The sequence below is a fragment of the Euprymna scolopes genome, chromosome 39 (genome assembly GCF_053919585.1).
Source record: "Euprymna scolopes isolate OS-2025 chromosome 39, ASM5391958v1, whole genome shotgun sequence".
Classification (NCBI taxonomy): Eukaryota; Metazoa; Mollusca; class Cephalopoda; order Sepiida; family Sepiolidae; genus Euprymna; species Euprymna scolopes.
The window spans coordinates 67,434,096-67,458,272 of NC_136520.1; the positions used below are offsets into that span (position 1 = coordinate 67,434,096).

The 24,177-nt window shown below is 35.3% G+C and overlaps 1 protein-coding gene across 1 annotated transcript in view; it reads left to right on the top strand.

Annotated features, from left to right (window-relative positions):
* Positions 1–24,177, top strand: part of LOC145263824 (ubiquitin carboxyl-terminal hydrolase 40-like) — a 150,193-nt gene that overhangs the window by 63,042 nt on the left and 62,974 nt on the right. The window contains exons 6-15 of the mRNA XM_080120889.1: positions 2,445–2,594; positions 5,830–5,916; positions 7,701–7,757; positions 7,948–8,073; positions 11,101–11,286; positions 13,365–13,433; positions 16,472–16,599; positions 20,496–20,704; positions 21,272–21,353; positions 22,923–23,091. Of these exons, the coding sequence (XP_079977015.1) occupies positions 2,445–2,594; positions 5,830–5,916; positions 7,701–7,757; positions 7,948–8,073; positions 11,101–11,286; positions 13,365–13,433; positions 16,472–16,599; positions 20,496–20,704; positions 21,272–21,353; positions 22,923–23,091 (1,263 nt within the window). The remainder of the gene's footprint in view (positions 1–2,444; positions 2,595–5,829; positions 5,917–7,700; positions 7,758–7,947; positions 8,074–11,100; positions 11,287–13,364; positions 13,434–16,471; positions 16,600–20,495; positions 20,705–21,271; positions 21,354–22,922; positions 23,092–24,177) is intronic.

The following is a 24,177-nucleotide window of genomic DNA, read 5'->3' on the forward strand; positions in this document are numbered from 1 at the left end:
ATGAAACAAAGATATCATATTCCAAAAATCATGTAAATTGATCAAATAGGTTTAACCAACCCCGGACAAGAACAACTATACCATAAATAAAAATAATAATAACGAACAAGATAAATGCAATTGTAGACACCGCACACTTTGCCCACTTCAAAATAAATGTCTAACAAAAAGCGTAGTTTATCAAGCAACAATATTTGCGAAAGAAAACCCGAATAACAAGAAATATTACGTAGGCATGACTTCCTTAGATTTCAAAACCCGATACTATGACCATAAAAGTACACTCAAAAATAAAAAACACCGTATAAAAACAACACTAGCGAATAAATACTGGGAACTCAAAGAAAGTGGACATTCGCCGGTAGTCGAATGAAAAATAATAAGACAAGCTACCACGTGCAGACATTTAGATGACCCATGTAAATTATGCCTCCATGAAAAATTTGCTATCCTGTACTTTAAAGAACCCCAAAATCTATTAAACTGTAGACGAGAAATAGCAAACAAGTGTGTTCACAAAATAAAACTTACTCTAGGATAGCGATACAAAATAGCTTTAATACTAACAAAAACAATAGAAAACAAACAAATAAATAAATTAAATAAACATTAATATACATAAACGACCACACACACACATATATATATATATGTATGTATGTATGTGTGCATGTGTGTGTGTGTACACATATGTATATTTATATATATATATAAAAAAAAAAAAGCAGAAATGAGAGGAAAATCGTCTGCCTTAAACCACTAACCTAGCTCTAAAACAGATCCTTTGTTCGATAAAATACATGCCCATTGGCTGATAGGAAGGGGAGCGGTGGATACTAGAAAGCTGATTGGCTAACTAAAATCCTCAACATATATAAAAACGAGAAACAACCACAGAATTCGCACATAAGCCTGACAAATCCTATAGTGGATGAAACGCCGAATATTCAGTGTAGCTTAATCGGCATATATATTTTATAAATTACTATATATATATATATATATATATATATATATATATACTGTATTAACAAAACCAAGATTTCAAAAAAGGAATTGATAGCAACAGAAAATGTATTTCATTGTAAGTTACAATTGTTTCCATACCAGTTCGACAATTTCAAGCATTATGGCGTTTGAAAATTTTCACATAACCAGCATTTCTTCAGACTTCTTGAATAAAAAAAACGCTCTTGACAATAGAACATTGTTTAAAGAAAATTCTCTTAATGAAAATGAAGCTTGCAAAAAAACATTTACCCTGGAGGCATCCTCCGTGAAAAGCCCATTTAAATATTATATATATATATATATATATTATTTTAATTGAAATTCATTGAAGTGAGTATTATTTATTTTATTTATTGCGGACTATTATCCTTATCTTTTCTTAGTTGTTTCACAACGTTTCGACCAACTATTCCTCTGGCCTTCGTCGGGTGGTAACCGCGACAGGATAGGAACTTCGAATCTCCTAACTGCATTCTCAGCAATTACTGCCATCCATAGTTGTCGTTGTCTTACCACGATTTGGCCAAGTAAGCCAATGGCCGGCTTTGGGTAGGATTGAAACCGCTATCTTCAGACAATTCTTACCTGGAACTGTAGAGATTCAAAGGCCAGAGGAATAGTTGTCTTAAACGTCATGAAACAACAACTAATAAAGATGAGGATAATAGTCCGCAATAAATAAATTAATAAACGAAACTCAATTTTACTAGTATCCAAGAAGTAACTGTCTTCGCTTCTCATTTTGGAAAAAAAATCTCAAGGAGCAAAGGGAGATAACTCGACAATGTCATACTAGATTTATGTTGTAAAGCCTACAAATTCCCATTAATTGCTTTAATGCTTTTTATAAAAAATACGATTACTTGATCAATTTACATAATTTTTGGAATATGAGAACCCAAAATGTGTAAATAAATTAAAATTTAACATTTGCATGGATCTAGAGTATACCACTTTGTAGAGTGTACCACTTTTATGTTTCCTTATAAAGATTTTTTAATCGAGATATGATACTACTAAACCTTATGTCTAGAATATTTATTCTAATTTTTACCAGAATCGATTACATGATTTTGATTCTAGAAAATATCTAAAATTTAAGGCTTAAGGAGTTTTAAGAAATTGTAATTTATGGCATCTTGTTTTTATTGATGTCTAATGACAGTTGAATTCAATGCAAATCTGAAATATTTTAATTTTAAAATGGGAGGTTGTGTCTATATTATATTTTTTAAAAACTCTAAATATTCCAAAGAAAGTAAAATTTAATGAATATTAATTTATTGATGTTGAATATTTTAAAAATTTTGACAAAAATCAGGTATTTGGATTTTTTAAAGTGGTTCAACCTTCTACCCCCCCCCATTTTTTTTTCTCCCTTTAAACTGAACATAGCCCACTTTTTTATTTATTTATTTTTTTTTTTTTTTTAGGAAGATTTTGTGGATATTCCGCTTACTGTCACAAAAGAATCAAGCAGTTTGGAACTTGGTCTTGGAATCCTTTATTGTGAAATGGAAACCATGGATGGTAACAATAAGTATTTCTGTGACCAATGCCAGAAATTGGTCACTGCAAAGAAAGTAAGTGTTTCTGTATATTAATGCATTCATTCATATATATGTGTATATATATATATATATATAGCTGTTTACTTGTCAGGCGAGCATGGCCATCTTTCAACATCTTCATGAAATTGCATGGAGAAATCCAGCCATAATCTGCTTTCGATTGTGTCAACTCATCACTGTCGTCAACCGGACACATTCCACATATTTAATTGTCCTTGACCGTTGCAAATCACTTAAGTGTCGGAAAATCCAGTCACCCCTAAAACTAGCTCTAAAAATATATCTATTTTTGTTCCCGTTATCTGCCACATTTTGGTTACAGCCCCCCACCCCACCTCAGCTCTCCTTTGTATGTGTTAGTGAACAACTTCATACTCCTTTGTCTTTTCACCAACATAATTTTCTATATTTGTGTTTATCTGATAAACTTTTTTTTCTATACTTTTCCTCTTTACTGTTTTCCTCCAAAAACTTGGAGGATGGGGAGGGGGAAAAATATCAATAGTATCCCCACAACCAATCACATACAACATTTGCAAAACATTAACAAAAACACTGATCAACTGAAGTAGATAAGGTCATGCACTACCGACCTTTTAACATCTGCTGCTTTCATTGGTCAGGTTTTGTAGCCATAGAGAAAGATTGTCCAAACACGCATTTAATAAATCTGAACTTTCGTACCTATTGTGATTGCAGGACAAGACCACAGACAGGGTTGTAGGCAACTCAACGCATGCTGGGCATAGTTGATTCAGCTGTCAACGTCACATTACCTCAAACTCATGATGACAAACATTAAGCCTAGATATTTGAAACAATCGATTTCATCTAAGGTTTACCCATTGAGAAGAATCACGCTTTCCTTGGAAGGTAGGAATCCTGCAGAAAAGAGTTTTGTTTTTGTAGCATTTACCTCCATACCAATCTTAGATACAGTCTTGTATTTTGTCTACAGCTTATTGGAGGTATTTAGTTCTCTTCCACTGCAAGCACTGTGGCACCAAGGTTGGTAAGTGAGATTGAGAAGTTGGCACACTTGCAAAAAAGTGCCTGAGCAGCCCCATTGGTAACGGCACCTCAGAGGATTAACAATCAACTAACCCCTTCTCAAAGAGAGAAGGCAGAGTGGACCACCTAGGATTGCACAGGAACAGCATTACACCGCAATCAACAAGGACCAGGTCATTACAGGAATGGTCTAATCTCTGTTGATTTTGGGGGCCAAGAAGAATCGCTATGTCGTCAGTGTAGGACGACAAAGTTGTGGCCAATGCAGACACCAGAAAACCTGGCAAGTGCGTTGTGCATGATCTAGTCAGTGGCATACTTAAACAGTGTGGGCGAAAGAACTGTCTAACTCTAACAAGTCTTGTTTATTATCTAAATAAATGTGAAAGCTTTTTTCATTGGTCACCTCTTTATTAGCATGCAAAAACGAGTTGCTGTTATTTAATTCAGCAATACAAAATATTTTGAAATGTACCGACGAATGATACAGATAATTTGTATGCATGCTTAGCATAACTATTTTTTAAATAGTTCATAAGTTGATGATTTGTTATACATTTTTAATTTTATTGTCTCATTTTGTCTATATATGCAATAATTTTGTTGATATTAGCAGCAATTAAAATGTTTTTATAAAAACGAATAACTTATATCATTCTCGAATTCCTACCGACAAGCAAGAACCAAAAATAAAAAAGAACAGAAGTGGCTGGCTATCTGATTGGCTAAATGTCTTACTCACTTTCTCCCTTCCCTTCTACTCTCCCATTAATGACGCCTTAGTATTACATTTCTGAATTTTTGAGATGAGGATTAGTTATTCGTATTATTTGGATTCTTTGGACTACTGTTCTCATCTTGAGTGTCATTTTCGCAACGTTTCCGTCGATGAAACCTCCAACATTCTTCAACTGTATCTTGTTAAATTTTGGAATGTTTCTATCAAACTCGAAAATTTTGATGAAATTTTGAACGGAACCCTTCATTTACTTTTAGGCGGGGTTGGGGGTGCTCTTGTTCCATCAGCCATGACTGAATGGAGGTCTGAGTTCGACAAGATACATCTAAAGAAGGTTGAAGGTTATATTGACAGAAACGTGTAGAAATTTTATTTTCCACCTTCTGTCTTTCCTTCTCTCTTCCTCCCCTTCCTTACCTCCTCCCCCTTTCTTGGTGTATCTTGTGCTGCTACTGCTTGTTATGTCACGTGTTGAATGCGTGCCTTTCGATCGATAAAAGGAGATGTGTGCGCCATTTTGTTCGAAGTTTTAAACACGAGAAAGAAGTCAGCTCGTTATCCCGTGTCAAGAGAAAAGATGTTAAAAATCGCAAGTTTAAACAAGAGAAACCAGTGGTTTGGTTTCTTTTCTTTTTCTTCAATCTGGATTCGTCAAGGAAGACAACACAGTATTATTCAGAAAAGACTGTTTAAAAAATCAGTTGTAAATGAAATTACAACAACCTCTTCACTGAGGAAGAAAGAACTATTTTAAGGCCTAGAATTGGTCTTGTAAAAAAAGAATACTAACTCCAATGAGGCGTTAGAATTCACGTCAAAAGGGACCAAGAAATCTTCTATAGAAATACATTACACCACAGAAGATTTGGATTATTTTTTTGGATTACAGAACCAAGAGGATTGAAATTTTCTCATTCGAGAAAATTTAAGTTAATGGCGCAAGAAAAGTAATTTACATACACCCACTTTTAAAAAGATTAAGTGTTGATGTGTTTTATTTAAGTTCTTTGACATGCAGTAAGTCCTGACTACACCTATATTCTTACCCCTACTCTCCATTACAATATTGTTAATGGAGTTCTTTGAGAACTGCCAGAAGGACTAATTTGGCAGACACTGTTATTGGTGAACATAAAACTGACTATACCTTTCTTTCTCTATTTACCTTTCCATGTATTAAAAAAAAAATTGTTTATCGTATTCTTTCATTTTTTTTTTTCCTTGTTATGCAATGGGATAACCTTCATTGGACGTCACTATAAAATTCCCGTTAAATGTTGTGAAAATGACATTCAAGATGAGAACAGTAGTCCGAAGGATCCAAATGTTACAAGATGTTTATTTAAATTTTTTGTTTCAAATATTTCAAGTTGCAAACATTGTGTAGCAATAATGAACTGATATCCACATAAATTAACAACAAAGGTGAGAATTGTAGTTTGAATAATCCAAATAATGCAACGTTTTTATTCTTTATTTTTTTTTTTTGTTCTGCAGGGTGCCAAATTACGTTCTCTGCCTCCAATTCTTAGTTTTTCCCTTTTGAGATTCAGTTATGATTTTAAAAGAATGGACCGTTTCAAAGTAAGTCGGTTTCTAAACTTGCCTTTTTTTACATTTCTTACTATTTATTTTTCATTAATATGCTTTCTTGTGTACAGCTTTAATACAGTAAAACCCTGGTTTCTTAAGCCAAAAATATGGCAATCAAATACATTATTGTTGTATAATACTGTTAGATTTTGGCAGGCAACCCCGGGAAGGGATAACATTTGATGGGCTGCACACGTGCAAACGGATTCAAATGTGAATTATTTAACAGAATGCATAATTTGACCCATAAATATGTGATAGGATATCAGTCAAAGGTTGAAACAATAGACAACGGAAGTATTAAACATTCCAACAGAAAAAATGTTTTTATAATCACCATTTCTTCAGCACCTAACATTCGACAACCATGCATCCCCTGCGCCTTTCAGAAACATCAAAACTAATAATTATCATTAAAAATCTGATTTGTCGGAGTTAATTAAAAGCAATATAATTTTGTAAATCAACTGTGTTGTGATTTTTACTTCACTGTCAGTGTGTGTATATACTTTGTGCCTGCGACAAAAGTAGATATTAGCATTATATAGACTGGTCAAACGCATTTTGTGACAACTGGTCAGAATGATTACGTAACACTATAATCCTGTAGTACAGGCATCCATTATACAAAAGAAAAATCATTTGGAAAAGGTGTACCATATTTTTGATAAGAAAAAATTGGTCTGTTTCTCAGCTTTCGAACTAAGTATTCTTTCTAAATAGGTGAAAAACATTTTATTCTGCTTTGCTGATTCTAATTTATTATTGTTGGTGCCTGTTCTTTGCAATAAAAAAGAATACCTTCTGTTTTTCAAAAATTACTTATTCTGAGCCAGGAAATTGGTAAAATTGAGACATTTTTCAATTATCTATATATCTATAAAAGTGAATGTGTCTGTGTGTGTGTGTCTGTCTGTGTATATTTTCCTACACAATAACTTTGTCAATTTTCAGTCTACAGACTCAAAATTTGATATACGGGGTACCAAGATTTGGGAAAATCTTTGTAATCTGTTTTGGGCCAGAAATTTAGCTGTTAAGTGGTCAAAGTTCAACTATTTGACCTTTGAGAACTCTACCAAACTCCTCTGTCAATTTTGGGTCTAAACACTTGAAATTTTAGATGTAGGTTCCTTGGACATGGATCTAACTTAATAACGTGATTTGAGCCCAAGTTAAAAAAAGATTGACTTTTTTTTTTTTTTTTTTTGCTCGGCATACACCTCCAAACACCCAGGCAACGCCGGGCTGAAATGCTAGTGATCTAAAATGTAAAAATCAGCTTACATCATAAAAAAGATCATTAGTGTTTTTACCTATCAGATAAGCAATTACATTTTTTTCTTTTCACTAAAGAATAAAATACTTTTTTTTACAATTATTTGACTAACGTAGGATTCATGGAAAGAAATATTTAATATCTCCAAACTTAAATTTCAATGTTGAATCAACTTGTGTGACAGATTATTTCAAGCATAACTTAAATTATGCAAGAGAGATAATTCGTACTATTATCTTCATCTTGAAATAGCTATTTTACTTGAAGGTTAAACGTAGTTATCTCCCATTTTTGTGTATAACTTAAATGTTAAAAAAATATGTATACAAATGGATCATTCTTGAGCAATGCTAAATAAATATAACTAGTTATCCATTAAAATCTCCATTTAACATATATTTCAGTAGACTAAATGAACTGGATTTTTAGCCAATCTGTTTTACTTTTAGTTTTAGTTTCAAAACTTTTTCTTTTTTTTTTTTTTTTTTTTTCGTAGGAAACTGGAAAGTTTGAATTTCCCAAATCTGTAGATATGTCTGCATTTACAGAAACTGTAAGTATCTCTTCCATCTTGTTTTTTGTTTTTTTAGTTTAAATCCAGTGGCTTACCAATAAAATGTTATTAAAATAAACAAGTATTATACAATTCTGGAGGCAATCATGAAGTAAATCTTAATATTACCAAAATCAGCATTTCAAACGAATAGATTCGATCATGATAAAAAATGTTCTTGTTTTTGTAGCCCCTTCCTGGTTGTGAGTGCGAATATGAGCTTTTTTCTGTCGTGATTCACCGTGGAGGCACACATGGTGGACACTACCACGCCTACATCAGAGACATTGATGGTTTAGGCACTTGGATTGAACCGGTAAGATTTCACACTTCTTTCTTTTCATCAATTGCATTTGATATTTCAACAATACTTTTGTTTCAGTTCTTTTGCTTTATGTAGTGTATGTGCTTCGATAACAAATTACATTTTATAGCAAATTTTTTACATCTTAAAAAATAAAAAAATAATGATCTATACATTAATCGGATAACGTGTGTGTTATTTTGTGTCATGCTTACATCTGAATGACTGTCGTTTAATTAATTTGTTGTAATAATTTTACCAAGAATTCTTCATAAGTTTTGGTTTCGCTTATAGCTGATGGTACTCCAGTAATGTATTTTTTTATAAATGATTTTATTCAAGAATTCTTCATAAGTTTTAGTTTCAGTTTCGATTATAGCTTAAGGAATTCAAGTTATATATATATATATATATATATATATATATATTTTTTTTTTTTTTTTTCATAAGTTCTGGTTTCGGTTTCAATTCAAGATGATGCACCCAAGTCATATGGATATATTTTTTTATTTTTGAAATCACAACTTTATAACAAAAATCGATAGAACATTAACTCTATAATAATATATATGAAATCGGCAAGAATTTAAATATATTCAAGTGTACTTTACGATCTAGCTATGCCGAGTATCCCTGCAAACTTAGGTAAATACTTTTGCAATTTTAATAAAAGAGCTACAATAATATCAGAGCGTCTCCATTTATACTGAACATCTACGGAATGACAACAGCAATGTATCACATATGAATGAGTCCTCTGTGGAATTTCCACAGGTTCTGTTAGTCTTTAATTAAATTAGCAATACTTACCATTTTGTTTGGAAATTAATATACTTCGACATGGATCAAGAAATAATAATCTAAATAATATATTTTTGAAGAATTTCATCAAATAAAGTGATAAAAATATTAACACTGCAAACAAATAATTTTTTTTTCCCCCCAACTTTTGTGGAGAATGGTGTGGGGTGCTTTTTAAAAATTGTTTTATCACTCCTCTATGAGGAATTTCATCATGAAATTTGAAAGCTTATTAGTTGCTGGAATCTGTTAAATAGAGAAGCAGTCAACCACCTCAGCAAAAATTTCTTAATGGCATGCAATATGGTTTCCGTTCTGCTAGAATCTACAGCAGATGTGCTTATGGTTATATATAATAGGATCAGCAAATCTCTTGATGGAGACTTCCTTTTTAGGACAATTGCTCTTGACATATCAAAGGCCTTCGATAGGGTATGGCATAAAGGTCTACTTCACAAGATCTACAGCTATGGTATAGCTGGAAATGTCTTCTCAATTATTAAATCATTTCTCTCTGATAGGTTCATAAAAGTAGTGGTTTACAGGCAGAAATCAGAAACTCACAGTATTAATGCTGGAGTCCCTTTGGGGTCCATCCTGGGCCCAATTCTCTTCATGAGCTACATTAATGATCTTCCAAATAACATCCTTAGATCATTCATAGACGATTTTGCTCACGACACTACTATCTATGGCAGCACATCAAAAGCCGTAAATGACCAAGTTCTCTCTGATTCTCTCTCCTGATCTTGAGCATGTGGTACAATGGGGAAAGAGGTGGCTGGTTACTTTTAATGCATCTAAAACAAAGCTTCTATCTTTACATGATACTCATCTGGCATCAATTGAAAATGAATGGCTCTCGTTTTCGGGAGGCCTCATATTTTGACAAACTTCTGGGCTTGACCTTTACTCTTGATCTGAAATGAACACCTACTTCAAATCCGTTGCCAAGGTCGCTGGAAAAATGGTAGGATCCTTCTATTGATATAGTATAAGAGCCAGGTACGTTCTGGGCAGGAGCTGCTAGAAAGGTCTTATCCTGCCTTGACAGAGTTCAAAGTAAACTTTGTAGCCTAGTAGGAGATGCCCTTTTCTCTTCCTTGCAATCTCTTTCTCACAGTAGAGACATTGTGAACCTCTGTTTTATCGTTTTCATGGCAAGTGCTTGTCTGAGTTCCAATCGATGGTTCCCCCCCCCCCCTTGCCAAACTTTTATGAGAAACACTCATGTAGCTGAAAACATTCAATAATTTCCCCCACTCTTTGTCTGTGCCTAAATCTCATATGAGCTTCAATCTATGCCCAACTCCACGCAAAATTTTCATGAAAAACACTCGTCTAGCTGAAAACACTATCAATAATTTCCCATACTCTTTATCTGTGGCTAAACCTAAACGTAGATTCCATGAACAAAGTTTTTTTCTTAGAACTGCACACCCATGGAACTCTTTTCTGTTTGCCTACTTTCCAGCTGACTACAATCTGATCATCTTCAAGTCCAACGTAAACAAGTTCTTGATGAGCCGTTCCACTTCAGTAATCCAATTTACAAAATTTCCACTACTAACGATTATTACGATATTGTTTCATTGACTGCGGTACACTCTTTAATCTTTATCCTCGAGTGACCTCTGGCCTTGATAAGTCGTGACTCCTATGTAAAAGAAAGAAAAGAAAAAAAAAAAGAGAGATGAAGTCCTTAATCATAGTAGTTTTTTTTTTTTCTTTTTATACGTTTAAGGTATCATTTCAATCTAAGGAGTATAAAACATTTTGAAAAGAATATTATTTACCGCAGCTGATAAGTAAATCAATTCTTTTACCCTTTTTATATATTAAAATTATTATTTGTATATTGTTTGATCTTTGCATAGTAGCAATTTTTAATTACCCTATCTGAAAAAAAAAATTTGTTTCCCCTTTGACAAATTTTATTTTTCCTCTAGCAGTTTTCAGTGGTAATAGTTAAGTATTAAGCAACGGCGCCTAGAGATTTTTGATTGTGTTCAAATTAAAAGTTTTTAGATAAAATAAAATTTAAGTTTGGGATATCTAATTTGAAAGCTATGAAAAAAAAAAAAAAAAAGTATTTTTTATGTTGTTGTTTGTCCCCCCCCTCCCCTTTTTACCTAGGAATCTTATATGTCTGAATGCAGATGGGGTGATGGTAAAGAGTCTTCCCATTTTATTTTTTTTTTTATATAAAAACTATGATATTTTTATTTGTTTTTCCAGTGTCGTGAGCTTGTGCTTCATCATTCAGCCGAACCGGTTCCTCTAATCAGTGCAGTGCCAAATCATAAAGAGAAGGAATATAAAACTCAGTTTGAGTCTCTCGAGACGAACAAACCGTGTGACTTGCTTGTTGCCACCCTTGCCAAGGCTGACAATTATACGCTTTCGCTTGACAAACTTTGTATGGTGAGTTATTTCCCCCGCCCTCCTTTTTTTTTTTCTTTTTTTTTTTTTTTCTTTTTTTTTTTCTTTTTTTTTTTTTCTTTTTTTTTTTTTTTTTCTTTTCCTTTCTTTGTATGTGTTAGCTGAAATAGCCATCTATGCAGGAAGACAAGTTTAGAACTACAGTCATAAAAATTATTTATACCATTATGCAGAAATTTCCTTTTTTTATCGAAATGAAAAAAGATTATTGGCTGAGAATGGCTGAGGGCTTGTTCAAGAGAATTTAATGTTCGCACTAATCCCCCCAAAATTTCGTTTTTAATAAACTCAAATTCCAAGAGTAGAGATGGTCAAACTTTTTGGAAGCATATTGAGCAAAATCCCTGTTTTGACCAACAGATATGCTAATATTATACCCACATTTCTACTACGAAATCAATAGATAAAAAATGAGTTTAAATATATATCTATACTCCTATGAATTTTTTTTTTTTTTTGTGTGTATCGATATTCATATTAAAAACCCTTTTTTCTATTTATTTAAAAGGGAAATACAACTTTGTTATATATGGGTCATGGAATTTCATTCATCTGTAAAAGATCTAGTTAATTTGCATATTCTTTTAAACATTCATTTTAATTAATTCTTTATTAGTTTTTTGCGTTTTCTTGTGGGATGATCATCTTTAGTTAACTATATCCATGCAGATATTCTACATGATTTATACTTGCGTAATATTTGCGTAAAAAGTTATTAAACACAAACCTCTTTCTATATATATATATTTTTATCTATGCGTATATATATTTGTTTAAAAAAATTAAAGTTAAAATAAATCGCAGAAAAAAATTTTATTATACAAATATCTGGTTTATTCTAAAGATTAATTTTTTGTATTTACAACTGACTGTTGCCAAATCTGCAATTAAAGAAAATAAAGTTGTCAATTTAAAGTTTGACCCCCCCCCAAACACCCCTGTGTACGTGCATGCATATATATATATATATATATATATATATATATATATATATATATATATATATACAAGGAAAATTTAAGACAGCAAATTAGAATTTACAAGAATTTATTATTCGATGGGATACTTAAAAAAGAAATATTAAGATTTCCTTAATCCGCAAAGTATCAAAGAATGCTTCTTTTTCATTAGAGGAAAGATATTAGTAAAATGAATGTTATAGCGCAGCTATAAATTTGCTGGTACTGGCATAAATTGAAACTACATTATATGAAAACTAATGATATATGCAAAAAAAAAAGTTAGTGCAAAGAGTTCATGAAAGGGAGAAAAATGAAAAAAGTAAATTAAAATGAAAAAAGTTTAATTAAAATGAAATAAAAAGTTAAAATGAAATAAAAAAAAAGTTAAAATGAAATGAAAAAGTTAAAATGAAATGAAAGTTAAATTAAAAGTTAAATTAAAATGAAAAAGTTAAATTAAAAGTTAAATTAAAATGAAAAAAGTAAATTAAAATTAAAAAATTAAATTAAAATAATAAAAAGTTAAATTAAAATAATAAAAAGTTAAATTAAAATTAAAAAGTTAGTGTAAAGAGTTCATGAAATGGAGAAAAATGAAAAAAGTAAATTAAAAATTAAAAATCCAGATGAAAGAATATGCAGTGGTTAGGTATTTTTTTTATTTTTATTTATATATATTTTTTTTTTTTTTTTTTTTAGTATTCTGTCGAACAATAAATTAATGTAAATTATAATTTACAGTCTTAAATTGTGTTCTTTTATGATAAAACTCTATTTTTTATTTTGGTTGTATTGAGCTTTTTTATTATTTAGTTGGGATTGCTGTATAAATATTAATATTCATATTTAAGTTTACAGAAGCTTTTGGCTTGTAAACTTAATTTTTACTTGATTTATATATGTGTGTTTTTATAAAATCTCTTATCCACATATTGTGTCAATTTAAAAATCTGTTAAAATATCTAAAATATAGTGCAGATAAAGTAATAACATAAAGGACAATATATTTTGATTTGAATGATAAATTGCTTTGTGTAGAAAGGAAACACCCAATGTATTTTGATTGATTTTGCATCAAAAGATGTTTTTTCTTTTTAGGATTTTGTTAAACATACTGGAGTATCTTGGAACAAACGCTTCAAAAAACAGCATGGACCCATCACTCAGGTATACAGGCTTCTTTTTATCATTTCATCTTGTATAAATGATAAACTGTTCTCATAATCAAATTTCATCATTTTCAATCCTGTCATAATATTATTCATCATTCAGGGCTTCTGGACAAATTTATCTTTAGTTGACCTTTGACAACTAAATATTTTCGTTTACTAGCCAAATAGAAAAGTTACTAGCCACACCCACGTGATTGTTGGAATATGATATCTTCATTCTATACATTATAAAGCCACTTACTTGGCCAAAACGTTGTGAGACGACAACAACTACGGATGGCAATAATTGCTGAGAATGCAGTTAGGAGATTCAGAGTTCCTATCCCGTCGCGGTTATCACCTGACGAAGGCCAGAGGAATAGTTGGCCGAAACGTTGTGAAACAACAACTAAGAAAGATGAGAATAATAGTCCGCAATAAATAAATTGATCATAAAGATTTTTCTGTATTTTTGTTTTTTTAAATAAGTGTAATTCTAAACCTGTGCGAAATTTTATGTTGAAACATGAAGGTATAAACATTCAAATTTCTTCAGATTTTTTTTTTTTAAAACAACCTTTGTTAAAAAAAGAATATATTGTTCTTATATTGTTTAAATAATTTGACTTTGCTTGTTTTATTAAAAAAAAAGAAAAAAAAAAAGAGAATTTTTTTTTTACATAGGCATCACTAATCATCAAGGCCCAGTGGCCACTCGGGGATAAGGGTTAAAGAGTGTACAGTAGTCAATTGGACAATATAGCAATTGTCAGTAATGGAAATTCAGTAAATTTGTTAACTTAAGGGGAACGGCTTATCAAGAACTCGCTTACATTGGGCTTCGAGACAGCCCTATTGTCAGCAGGAAAACGGAAAACAGTTCCACAGGCGTGCAGTTCTAAGAAAGAAGCTTTGTTCATGGAATCTACGTTTAGGTTTAGGCACAGATAGAGAGTGGGGGGGGGGATTATTGATAGTGTTTTCAGCTAGACGAGTGTTTCTTGTGAAAGTTTGGCGAGGGGAGACCATAGATTGAAGCTCAGTAAAGCACTTGCCATGAAAATAACGATAAAGCAAAGACAAACTCGAAAAAGACATTTTTCACTGAGTAATGAGCTTTGGAAGCTTGTCTGTGAAAAACAATCGCCAAAAGATAGGCATTTTATTTTTTCGAGTCGCCACTTGAAAAAATCACTCGCAACCCACAACGTAAAGTTCTGTCGTTCAACTGACAATCTGTCTGTCTCATCAACCTTTGTCCTTGAATGGCTTTTGGTCCTAAGTAGTGATTTGTTAGGTTAAAAGATATTTTGTTAAAAATAACAAAATGAGTGGAAATGTTGAATCATTCTTCGGGGTGGAATGAATCTAACCCTTTATGACCTGAATTATGATGTAGATGATTAAAAAAACATTGTTAATTTTAGTTAATTTAAAGAGTAATGATTCTATGATTGTCTTTAAGCTGGAAAAAAAAATTATGAAGTTCAATAATTAAACTACCGCTGAAAATTTTTGCTTCTGGGTCTGACCTTGATTCCTGGCCTGAAATGACTTGCATTAAATCTGTTGCCAAGGTTGCTAGAAAAATGGTTGCATCATTTAACCACTTCAGAAAGTATTTCCTTTAGGACATAATCCTCCACTTGTATAAGAGCCATGCATGCAATTCTCTATCTGTATAAAAGCCAAGTACGTCCAAGGATGGAGTACTGCTGCCACATCTGGGCAGGAGCTGCTAAAAACAGCCTATCCTGGCTTGACAGAGTACAAAATAGACTTTGTGGTTTAGTGGGGGATGCCCTTTTCTCTTCCCTGCAACCTCTCTCCCACAGAAGAGACGTTGCGAGCCTATCCTTGTTTTATCGCTATTTCCATGGCAGGTGCTCGTCTGAGCTGCAATCCCTCGTCCCCCCCCCCTCGCTAATCTTTCACGAGAAACACCCGTCTAGCTGAAACTATTGTCAATAATTTTCCCCACTCTTTATCTGTGCATAAATCCAAACGTAGATTCCATGAGCAAAACTTCTTTCTTAGAACTGCACGCCAGTGGAACTCTCTGCCGCTTGCCTGTTTCCCACCTGACTACAACTTGGACGTCTTCAAGTCCAACATAAACAAACTCCTAACAACCTGCCCCCTTAAGTAAGACACTCTATCAAAACCCCCAATACTAATAATTACTACAATACTATCTCATTGATTACTGTACATGCAATAACCCTTATCCCTGAGTGGCCTTCGGGCCTTGATAAGTGGTGACCCCCCCCCCCATGTAAAAAAAAAAAAAAAAAAAGGTACGTCCTAAAATGGAGTACTATTGCCATATCTGTCCTGCTTTGAGTGTTCAAAACTGGCTCCAAAGTCTAGTAGGTGATACCTTCCTCCTCTATGCAACCTCTTTTCTATAGAAGAAACACTTTGTTTTTATTTTTTTGTGGCAAGTGCTTGTCTGAGCTTCAATCTACGGTTCCTTCTTGCTAAACTTTCACAAAAACGTACTCTTATGAACAGTTTCTCACCTAGAACTGCCCATGTATGGAACTTTGTTCTGCTTGCTTGCTTACTAGCTGAATAGTCATCTTCAAGTCCAATGTAAACAAGTTCTTGTTGAACTGTCCCCTTAATCTAATTCTAGCCAATTTCTATTTTAACGATCACTACATTGTTGTCTCAGTGACCACTGTATACTCATTAACCTTTGTCCTCGAATAACCTTCGGCCCTTGATAAGTGTTGACTCCTTTGCAAAAAAGAAAGTCATTAAACACTAATGAAGCAAGATTCCTTCTTGAAACTCCTTAAGCTTAAGTATAAATTTCAAACAGTTTTCTAGAATCGAAATCATCTTGATCAAAATTAGATTACAGATTCTTAACTTAAGGTTTCATATTTTTGTATATTCATATTTTTGCATAACTGGTGCAAAACTTTTGTTTGTGAAATTTTATTAATCTTAGGATGGTTGTTCTAGCTTGATTTTTATAAATTATCATCCCCCCCCCCCACCGCTGCTTCTGCTCACCTATGACTAAAATAAATCTTATCTTTACAGTTCCTGTCTCGACACCCAGAGAAATTTATCCTTACTTCGGACTCGTGTGTTTGCCTGTTAAACAGCCCAACATCTCCGAACAAGGTGTCATTACCGAATGAAAATGGCATCAATCTACAAAATGGCAGGTGAGAAAGAATTTAACTTTGACAAAAATTCAGATCTTAAAATTTGTGCTGAAGCAAACATTTAGAGATTCATAGTCTTCAGATTTTACAATGAGTTTAAAAAAATAAAAATAACCAAGTAAATCATGGACTGAGATAATATAAGAGGTTAGCAAACGAACAAAACAATGGAATGAGAGGTTGGCAGGCTGTCACGGCGGGGTAATGGGAGGTTGGCAGGCTGACACGGCAGGGTAACGGGAGGTTGGCAGGCTGTCACGGCGGGGTAACGGGAGGTTGGCAGGCTGACACGGCGGGGTAATGGGAGGTTGGCAGGCTGTCACGGCAGGGTAACGGGAGGTTGGCAGGCTGTCACGGCGGGGTAACGGGAGGTTGGCAGGCTGTCACGGCGGGGTAACGGGAGGTTGGCAGGCTGACACGGCGGGGTAATGGGAGGTTGGCAGGCTGACACGGCAGGGTAACGGGAGGTTGGCAGGCTGTCACGGCGGGGTAATGGGAGGTTGGCAGGCTGACACGGCGGGGTAATGGGAGGTTGGCAGGCTGTCACGGCAGGGTAACGGGAGGTTGGCAGGCTGTCACGGCGGGGTAACGGGAGGTTGGCAGGCTGTAACGGGAGGTTGGCAGGCTGTCACGGCGGGGTAACGGGAGGTTGGCAGGCTGTCACGGCGGGGTAACGGGAGGTTGGCAGGCTGTCACGGCGGGGTAACGGGAGGTTGGCAGGCTGTCACGGCGGGGTAACGGGAGGTTGGCAGGCTGTCACGGCGGGGTAACGGGAGGTTGGCAGGCTGTCACGGCGGGGTAACGGGAGGTTGGCAGGCTGCCACGGCGGGGTAACGGGAGGTTGGCAGGCTGCCACGGCGGGGTAACGGGAGGTTGGCAGGCTGCCACGGCGGGGTAACGGGAGGTTGGCAGGCTGCCACGGCGGGGTAACGGGAGGTTGGCAGGCTGTCACGGCGGGGTAACGGGAGGTTGGCAGGCTGTCACGGCGGGGTAACGGGAGGTTGGCAGGCTGTCACGGCGGGGTAACGGGAGGTTGGCAGGCTGTCACGGCGGGGTAACGGGAGGTTGGCAGGCTGTCACGGCGGGGTAACGGGAGGTTGGCAGGCTGACACGGCGGGGTAACGGGAGGTTGGCGGGCTGTCACGGCGGGGACTGGGGGGCTGACACGGAGGGGTAGCGGGGGGGTTGGTGGGCTGTCACGGCGGCGTAGCGGGAGGTTGGCAGGCTGACACGGCGGCGTAGCGGGAGGTTGGCGGGCTGACACGGCGGCGTAGCGGGGGGTTGGCGGGCTGACACGGCGGCGTAGCGGGAGGTTGGCGGGCTGACACGGCGGCAAAATACATTTTTTAAAATGTTTTCGATTCCAATTTTAGAGAGTTCTGTACAGGATTCCATGTTGTATGCAGACAACCTAGAAATCAAGATCAATACACTGAGCTAATTAAAAAAAAAATTGTGAATGTGGTAAAATGTCATGGGACTAAAGGTTAATCTGTCAAGTCACGTGATGATCAGTGACCCAGGATATCTGGAAAAAAGATTGTGGTCAATATCCCATGTGCTGCATGCAAGAAATGAGCAAAATTGAATGCAATGCAGTCTATGCACATTATGACTGTCATTTGACCGCAACTATAAGCACGGAAAATGTCTGGAGCAGGCAAGTTTTAATGGATGCTTGGTATTGGCAGCCAATGACAGGGAATTACTTCCCTTCATACTACAACGGTTACTTTCAAATCTAATTTTCATAAAATATTAATTCTGTTCATTCCATTTATCAATTTCAATCCTCTCATAATATTCTTCATCATTAAACAGACAATACATCCATTTCATTAACCCTTATTCTTGAATGGCTTTGATAAATGCTAATTCAATTCGAAGGCAGTTTGTTTCATGCGTCAGTTATTCTAAACGTGAAAAAATATTTCGGAAAGTCATGGGAACTGTGCTGTTTTCTCCATTTGACGACATCTCCATGAATGTGTCTTGTAGATTTGTCTTTCAAAAAAAAAAAAAAAAAAATGTGATTGTTAATCTTGAGTATAGAGCCATTCTCTATACCAAAAAAAAAAAATAAATGGGGTTGTTCCAAGTAAAAGAATAAAATTTTTATAAAAAATGTCTCCAGAAAAAAAAATTGCAATATAATTTTTTTTTTTTTTTTATAAGCAAGTCATCAATTATCAAGGCCCGGAAGCCACTCGGGAATAAGGGTTATTGCGTGTACAGTAATCAATGGGGTAGTATCGTAGTAATCGTTAGTATTGGAGATTTGATAAAGTGTCTTACTAAAGGGGGCGGTTCATCAGAAACTTTGTTGGACTTGAAGACATCCAAGTGGTAGTCAGGTGGGAAACAGGCAAACGGAAGAGTTCTACAGGCATGCAATTCTAAGAAAGCTTTGTTCATAGAATCTACGTTTTGATTTAGGCACAGATAAAGAGTGGGGAAAATTGACAGTGGTTTCAGCTAGACGGGTGAAAGATTTGCGAGGGGAGGACCAGAGATTGGAGCTCAGGCGAGCCCTTCCCTTGGAAATAGCGATAAAACGACAGGCTCGCAACGTCCTTTCTGTGGGAGAGAGGTTGCAGGGAAGAGAAAAGGCATCCCCCACTAGACTACGAAGTCTATTTTGTACTCTGTCAAGGCAGGATAGGCTGTTTTTAGCAGCTCCTGCCCAGATATGGCAGCAGTACTCCATCCTTGGACATACTTGGCTTTTATATAGATAGAGAATTTCAGTCAGAAGTTTTTCCAGGTAAAGAATTAATCCAAACAGGATCAGCATGACCATTACAAATGGATAAACAAACAAAAAATAAATATTCTGGTCGGCATTTTTTTCTTTTTTAATGAAGGCATTTATTGCCGTTATTTTCAATACCACTTAAAAATGTCTTTTGCTGCCACATGTTTATTTTACCTGTTGTCGTTTCTCCTTCTGACCGCCCGCTGGTCACAACCAACCCATTCTCGTTCTCAACTTTACATGTCCATTTTCTTCAGCGCGCCCTTTGCTTCTGCTCTGAGCACGTGGTGCATTTTTATTTCTTTTCTCTTCTTGCACACGCTTCATAATTTGCATATGCGATTTTCCAACTACTGCTGCTGCTAATCTCTTCGCAAGCAAGCCATCCTTCACTGCTGCTGCTGCTAATTTCTACACGCTCATATGCTCTGTTACATCAAGCCAGAAAGTTATTACTGAAGAATTCAAAGAGATTCAGTATATTTTGTAAATGAATTCTGGCGTCCGATCTTTAAATAACTTAATTTGTGGAAGGTATATCTTGACGATGACAAAGAAACAAATGAATTAACAACGTAACATTCTATCAGCATGCAAGAAACACGTCTATTTATTTACATGTTTACACGAAGAAGCTATACACCAAAGAGAACAGGCACTTTGCATTATCTGCCTCTTATACCAAAATCAAAGTGAGATAGCTCAAAGTGCCTAATTTAAAGTCCATGTTATCAGTTAACAAAGGGAGACAACTGCTCAGTCCAAGGGACACAATCCGAACAGATCGTCAACACCAACAAAAGTTTTATCTCTCTGTTGCAGATATTGACGTTGTGAAACTCAAAGAAAGCAACTCCTTTCTTGAACCTGCATCAGAAGCAGAGATGTCATTGAATTCCTTGCAAAGTGCATTGAGAATAATCGTGACTATTTAGAAAACTAAATTGTAAAACAAAGTCACTCGTTTTTATAGTACTACTCCTGTCTTTGTAGCTTTTGAGTTAAAAGAAAAAAAGGTTAGGAGGCTTTAATTTTGTAACAACCCTCGTATAATCGTCCAAATTCTTGTGGTCATACCCTCTTAACACGGCAGAAATATTGCAACAATTTGTGGTTGAACATTTGTATCTTTTGTTTCTAGTTCCCTGTCTCCAAATCATGAAGAGGCTGATATTGTTGATAAAAATGCCAAGGGCGATGCCGGGACTTTCCATGAGGCCAAATGGTTTGATTTTGACGATTCCGATGTGAAACCAATCTCAGAGTCGGACTTAGAAAAACAATTCATGGGCAAAGAAAGTGCTTATATGTTATTCTACAGAAAGAAAATGCTGTACAGACCCAAATCTGGTAAGTTATTACAATTTCTCTATCATTCCTTGTTTTAACAGGGGTAAAATTTTATGGTTTTTAAGAATATCCCTTATATTAAAAAAAAAAAAAAGAAAAAATTCTGTATGATGTACATACATGTGATGAAGCAAAAAATATCATATTCCAAAAATCATGTAAACTGACCCAAGTAGTTTTTTTTTTTATAAAGAAAATCATTAATGGAAATTTGTAAGCATTAAAACATAAATATCGCAAGTTTGAATTATTGTTGAGTTATCTCGTTTTTATTTTTACGTGTACATACACATGAAGCAAAAATATATTCCACAATAAGAATCCAGAGTTCAACAAGACACACCTAAAGAAAGTTGGTTACATTGATCAAAATATTGTGCAAATAACTCAAGATGAGAACGTTAGTCTGAAGAATCCAAATAATACGAATGATTAATCCTTATCTAAAAAAATTCAGAAACATAAAAATTTCAATTCATATTTTTAACACTTTAACGGATTACTGTGACATTATTCAACACTAATTAAATCCATTTTATTAATTTCATTCTCCCTTTCTCTTTCTAGCGTGGGGCAATCCTGCTTATAACGTTCCTGATCATTTGCAGGCTCGTGTGTTAGCTGAAAACCAAAAACTGGAGGAAGATAGGTTAGTATATTTTAAGGACATCACTTTTTATCGCATTAAACAAATGGCAGCTTAACAACATTAGCCCTGGCACTATCACACCAGGCTGTCTCAAGATGTAGCAGTCCATGTATGGACGCGTGTGAGAAAATCAGCAGCAGCCGAAGGATTGCTGGCTAGTGAAAATATTAGCATCAGAAGCCGTTAAAGCACATATGCTAATTAGCAAGTGTGTGCAAGCTTATTTTATAAGAAAGGGAGAAAAAAATATACCATGCAGTCGAGGAGAGAAAAGCAAATTGATTGCCAGACAAGATGGACGTGTGAAAGTCGAGGGCAAGAAAATGCCAGTATGATGTGGCAAGAACAAAAATCAATATTAATGTAACGTGGCCGTTACTTTTTAACTGTTTCGTTGCACTTTAAACCTTTTCGACCCACGTTATCTGATACTTTGGTGCAAAGGAAAAAACAAAAATGAAGCAGGAAAGAAATAAAAATCCAACATTGCATTTTTTTAGTTGAAATGAAATACGTTTATTTGTGGTTCTAAAACAATGCATTTCATTATATTTCCAAAGTCTTTTCGCGCACACACACACACACACACACACACGCTTTTTTAAAAGTCTGTCGCCACCACCTCATGCTTTCTTGCCCTCGACTTTCACATGTCCAGCTTGCCGGACACTGAACTTGCTTCTCTCTTCGACCACATGTATTTTTTTCTCGTGCATACTTGCTAATTTGCATATGTGCTTTAACGACTGCTGCTGCTAATATTTTTGCTAGCCAGCTATCCTTCGGTTGTTGCTGATTATCTCAGACACACCCATACCCGCTCTGTTACAAAAATACTCGTTTTCTTACCTTGAATGCACCAAACATAATATTATTGCTTTTTTTTTTCTTTTCTCTTCACAAAATTCAATCATGTTCTGCAAAGTCAAAAACAATTTTCTCTATAAAACAACCAAACCAAATCAATTCCAAAATTATTGGATAACTTAAAAAGGGTTGATATACTATCATATTCTGCAGGGAACAAAAACGATAAAATCCACTATTAAACAACCAAACACTACAAATTAGTGATTAAAGATACTTGAAGCTTGAAGGATAAAAACCTTCTACAAAATAACTGGATGCAACATGAATACTATTTCTAAAATAACTGGATTCGACATTAAATAACCCAAAAAGGGTTGATATGCCGTAAAACAAAACAACCTTATAAATTCATGTCTGTGAATGTTAGGCTGGGGAGTTTGAAAATTCGATTCTCATTGTGTTTTCATAGCAATTGTTGGTCGAGAAGTCTTTTGTAATTGTTAAAGGAAAGAAGCTTGATCTTAGTAGCATTAAATGTTACCATTCATGTATGGCTCGATTCTGTTACCGACTGAAGGTCATTTTCTAGAGTTTCTGCTATTGCCTTAGATATGTGTATGTCCGTTTTTTTCCTCGTGTCTACTACAGAGTAATGTCCTCAACAAATACATCCATACTGGCTGTACTTTATATATTAGATTAAAGCATTGTTTTGTACAGTTTTCATATTTGATGAACTGTTTTTATTTGAATTTCTAGGGCTGCCTATGATCGTAATGTGAATGAAGTCAACTTGCAAATCCACTTTGCATACAAGTATGACTACCGAGAAGGTGCTTTACATCCTCGGAAAGATGAGCAATACTTTATTCCACTGGAGATAGACAAGCGGAAAACAATTGCGGAGTTGAAAGGAACCATCAGAGAGGTTTGTAGCTGCAATCTTGATATTTTATTCTTGTGCTCTCTTGCGCACGTTCTTTTGCACTTTTGCACACTCTCGTATTCTTGCTCTTTCTTTCTCGCATTCTTGTGTAACATAGTGCTTATGAGGGCATGGTAAGATGTTGGCGGCAGCGAAGGGTGGCTGGCTTGCAGGGAGATTAGCAGCAGTAGTAGCACAAAAACATGCATATCCAAATTAGGAAAGGAAGTGTGCGTGAGAAGAGAAATGGAGGAAAAAAGAGAAAAAAAATGCAACACACGGGAGAAACAAAGTCAGCGTCAAAGAGAATGGACATGTAAAGCAAAGGCGAAAAATGACTGGCTGTGGCTGGTTGGAGAAAGGAGAACCACTCAACAGGTAAAATAAACATGTGGCTGCAAAAGACCTTTTTTTAAGCGATGCTGAAAGTAACAGAAAAAAATGTTTTTGTTAAAAAAGGAACTATACCGACCCAGATTATATTTCTTTCTATTCTTCTTTCCTTTGTTTGTAATGGCAACGTTACACTTGCTCGTAAAGGAAAACTGACAGAAGTTGTTTTTGCTAACGCTGTAATTCATACGAGTAAACCTCTGTAATCCCGAAAGAAAAACTGACAGAAGTCCTCTTCACTTAACCACCATAATTTGCACCAACAAATTCCAGCTTCAGGGTATGACCTTAAACTATCACTGATGGTGAGGGCCCAGTTTGCGGGCTTTGGGGAGTGTGGAGCCACCCTTTGTCATTGCTCCCAGGCTCACTCTGATCTGGAGTGGTAGTACCTGTTAGGGTCCCAACTATGGGTTAAATAAAAACTAACTTAAAAAAAAAAACAAATATATTCTATTAAAAAAGTTTTCTTCAAAATCACTGGATTCGACATTAAATAACTTGAAATGGGTTGATATGCCGTAAAACAACCAACCTTCGGTGTTTTCTCTCAGCTGCTGCCAAACACTTTACTGTCCGCCTCAATTCATCTTTCTTAAAGCAGCTATTCTCCTTCTATGCAAATTAGTGCCACATAAGAATCCAGCTACAAATCCAAGTTTTTTTTTTTCTTTACGCGATTCCTGTACCTGGCAT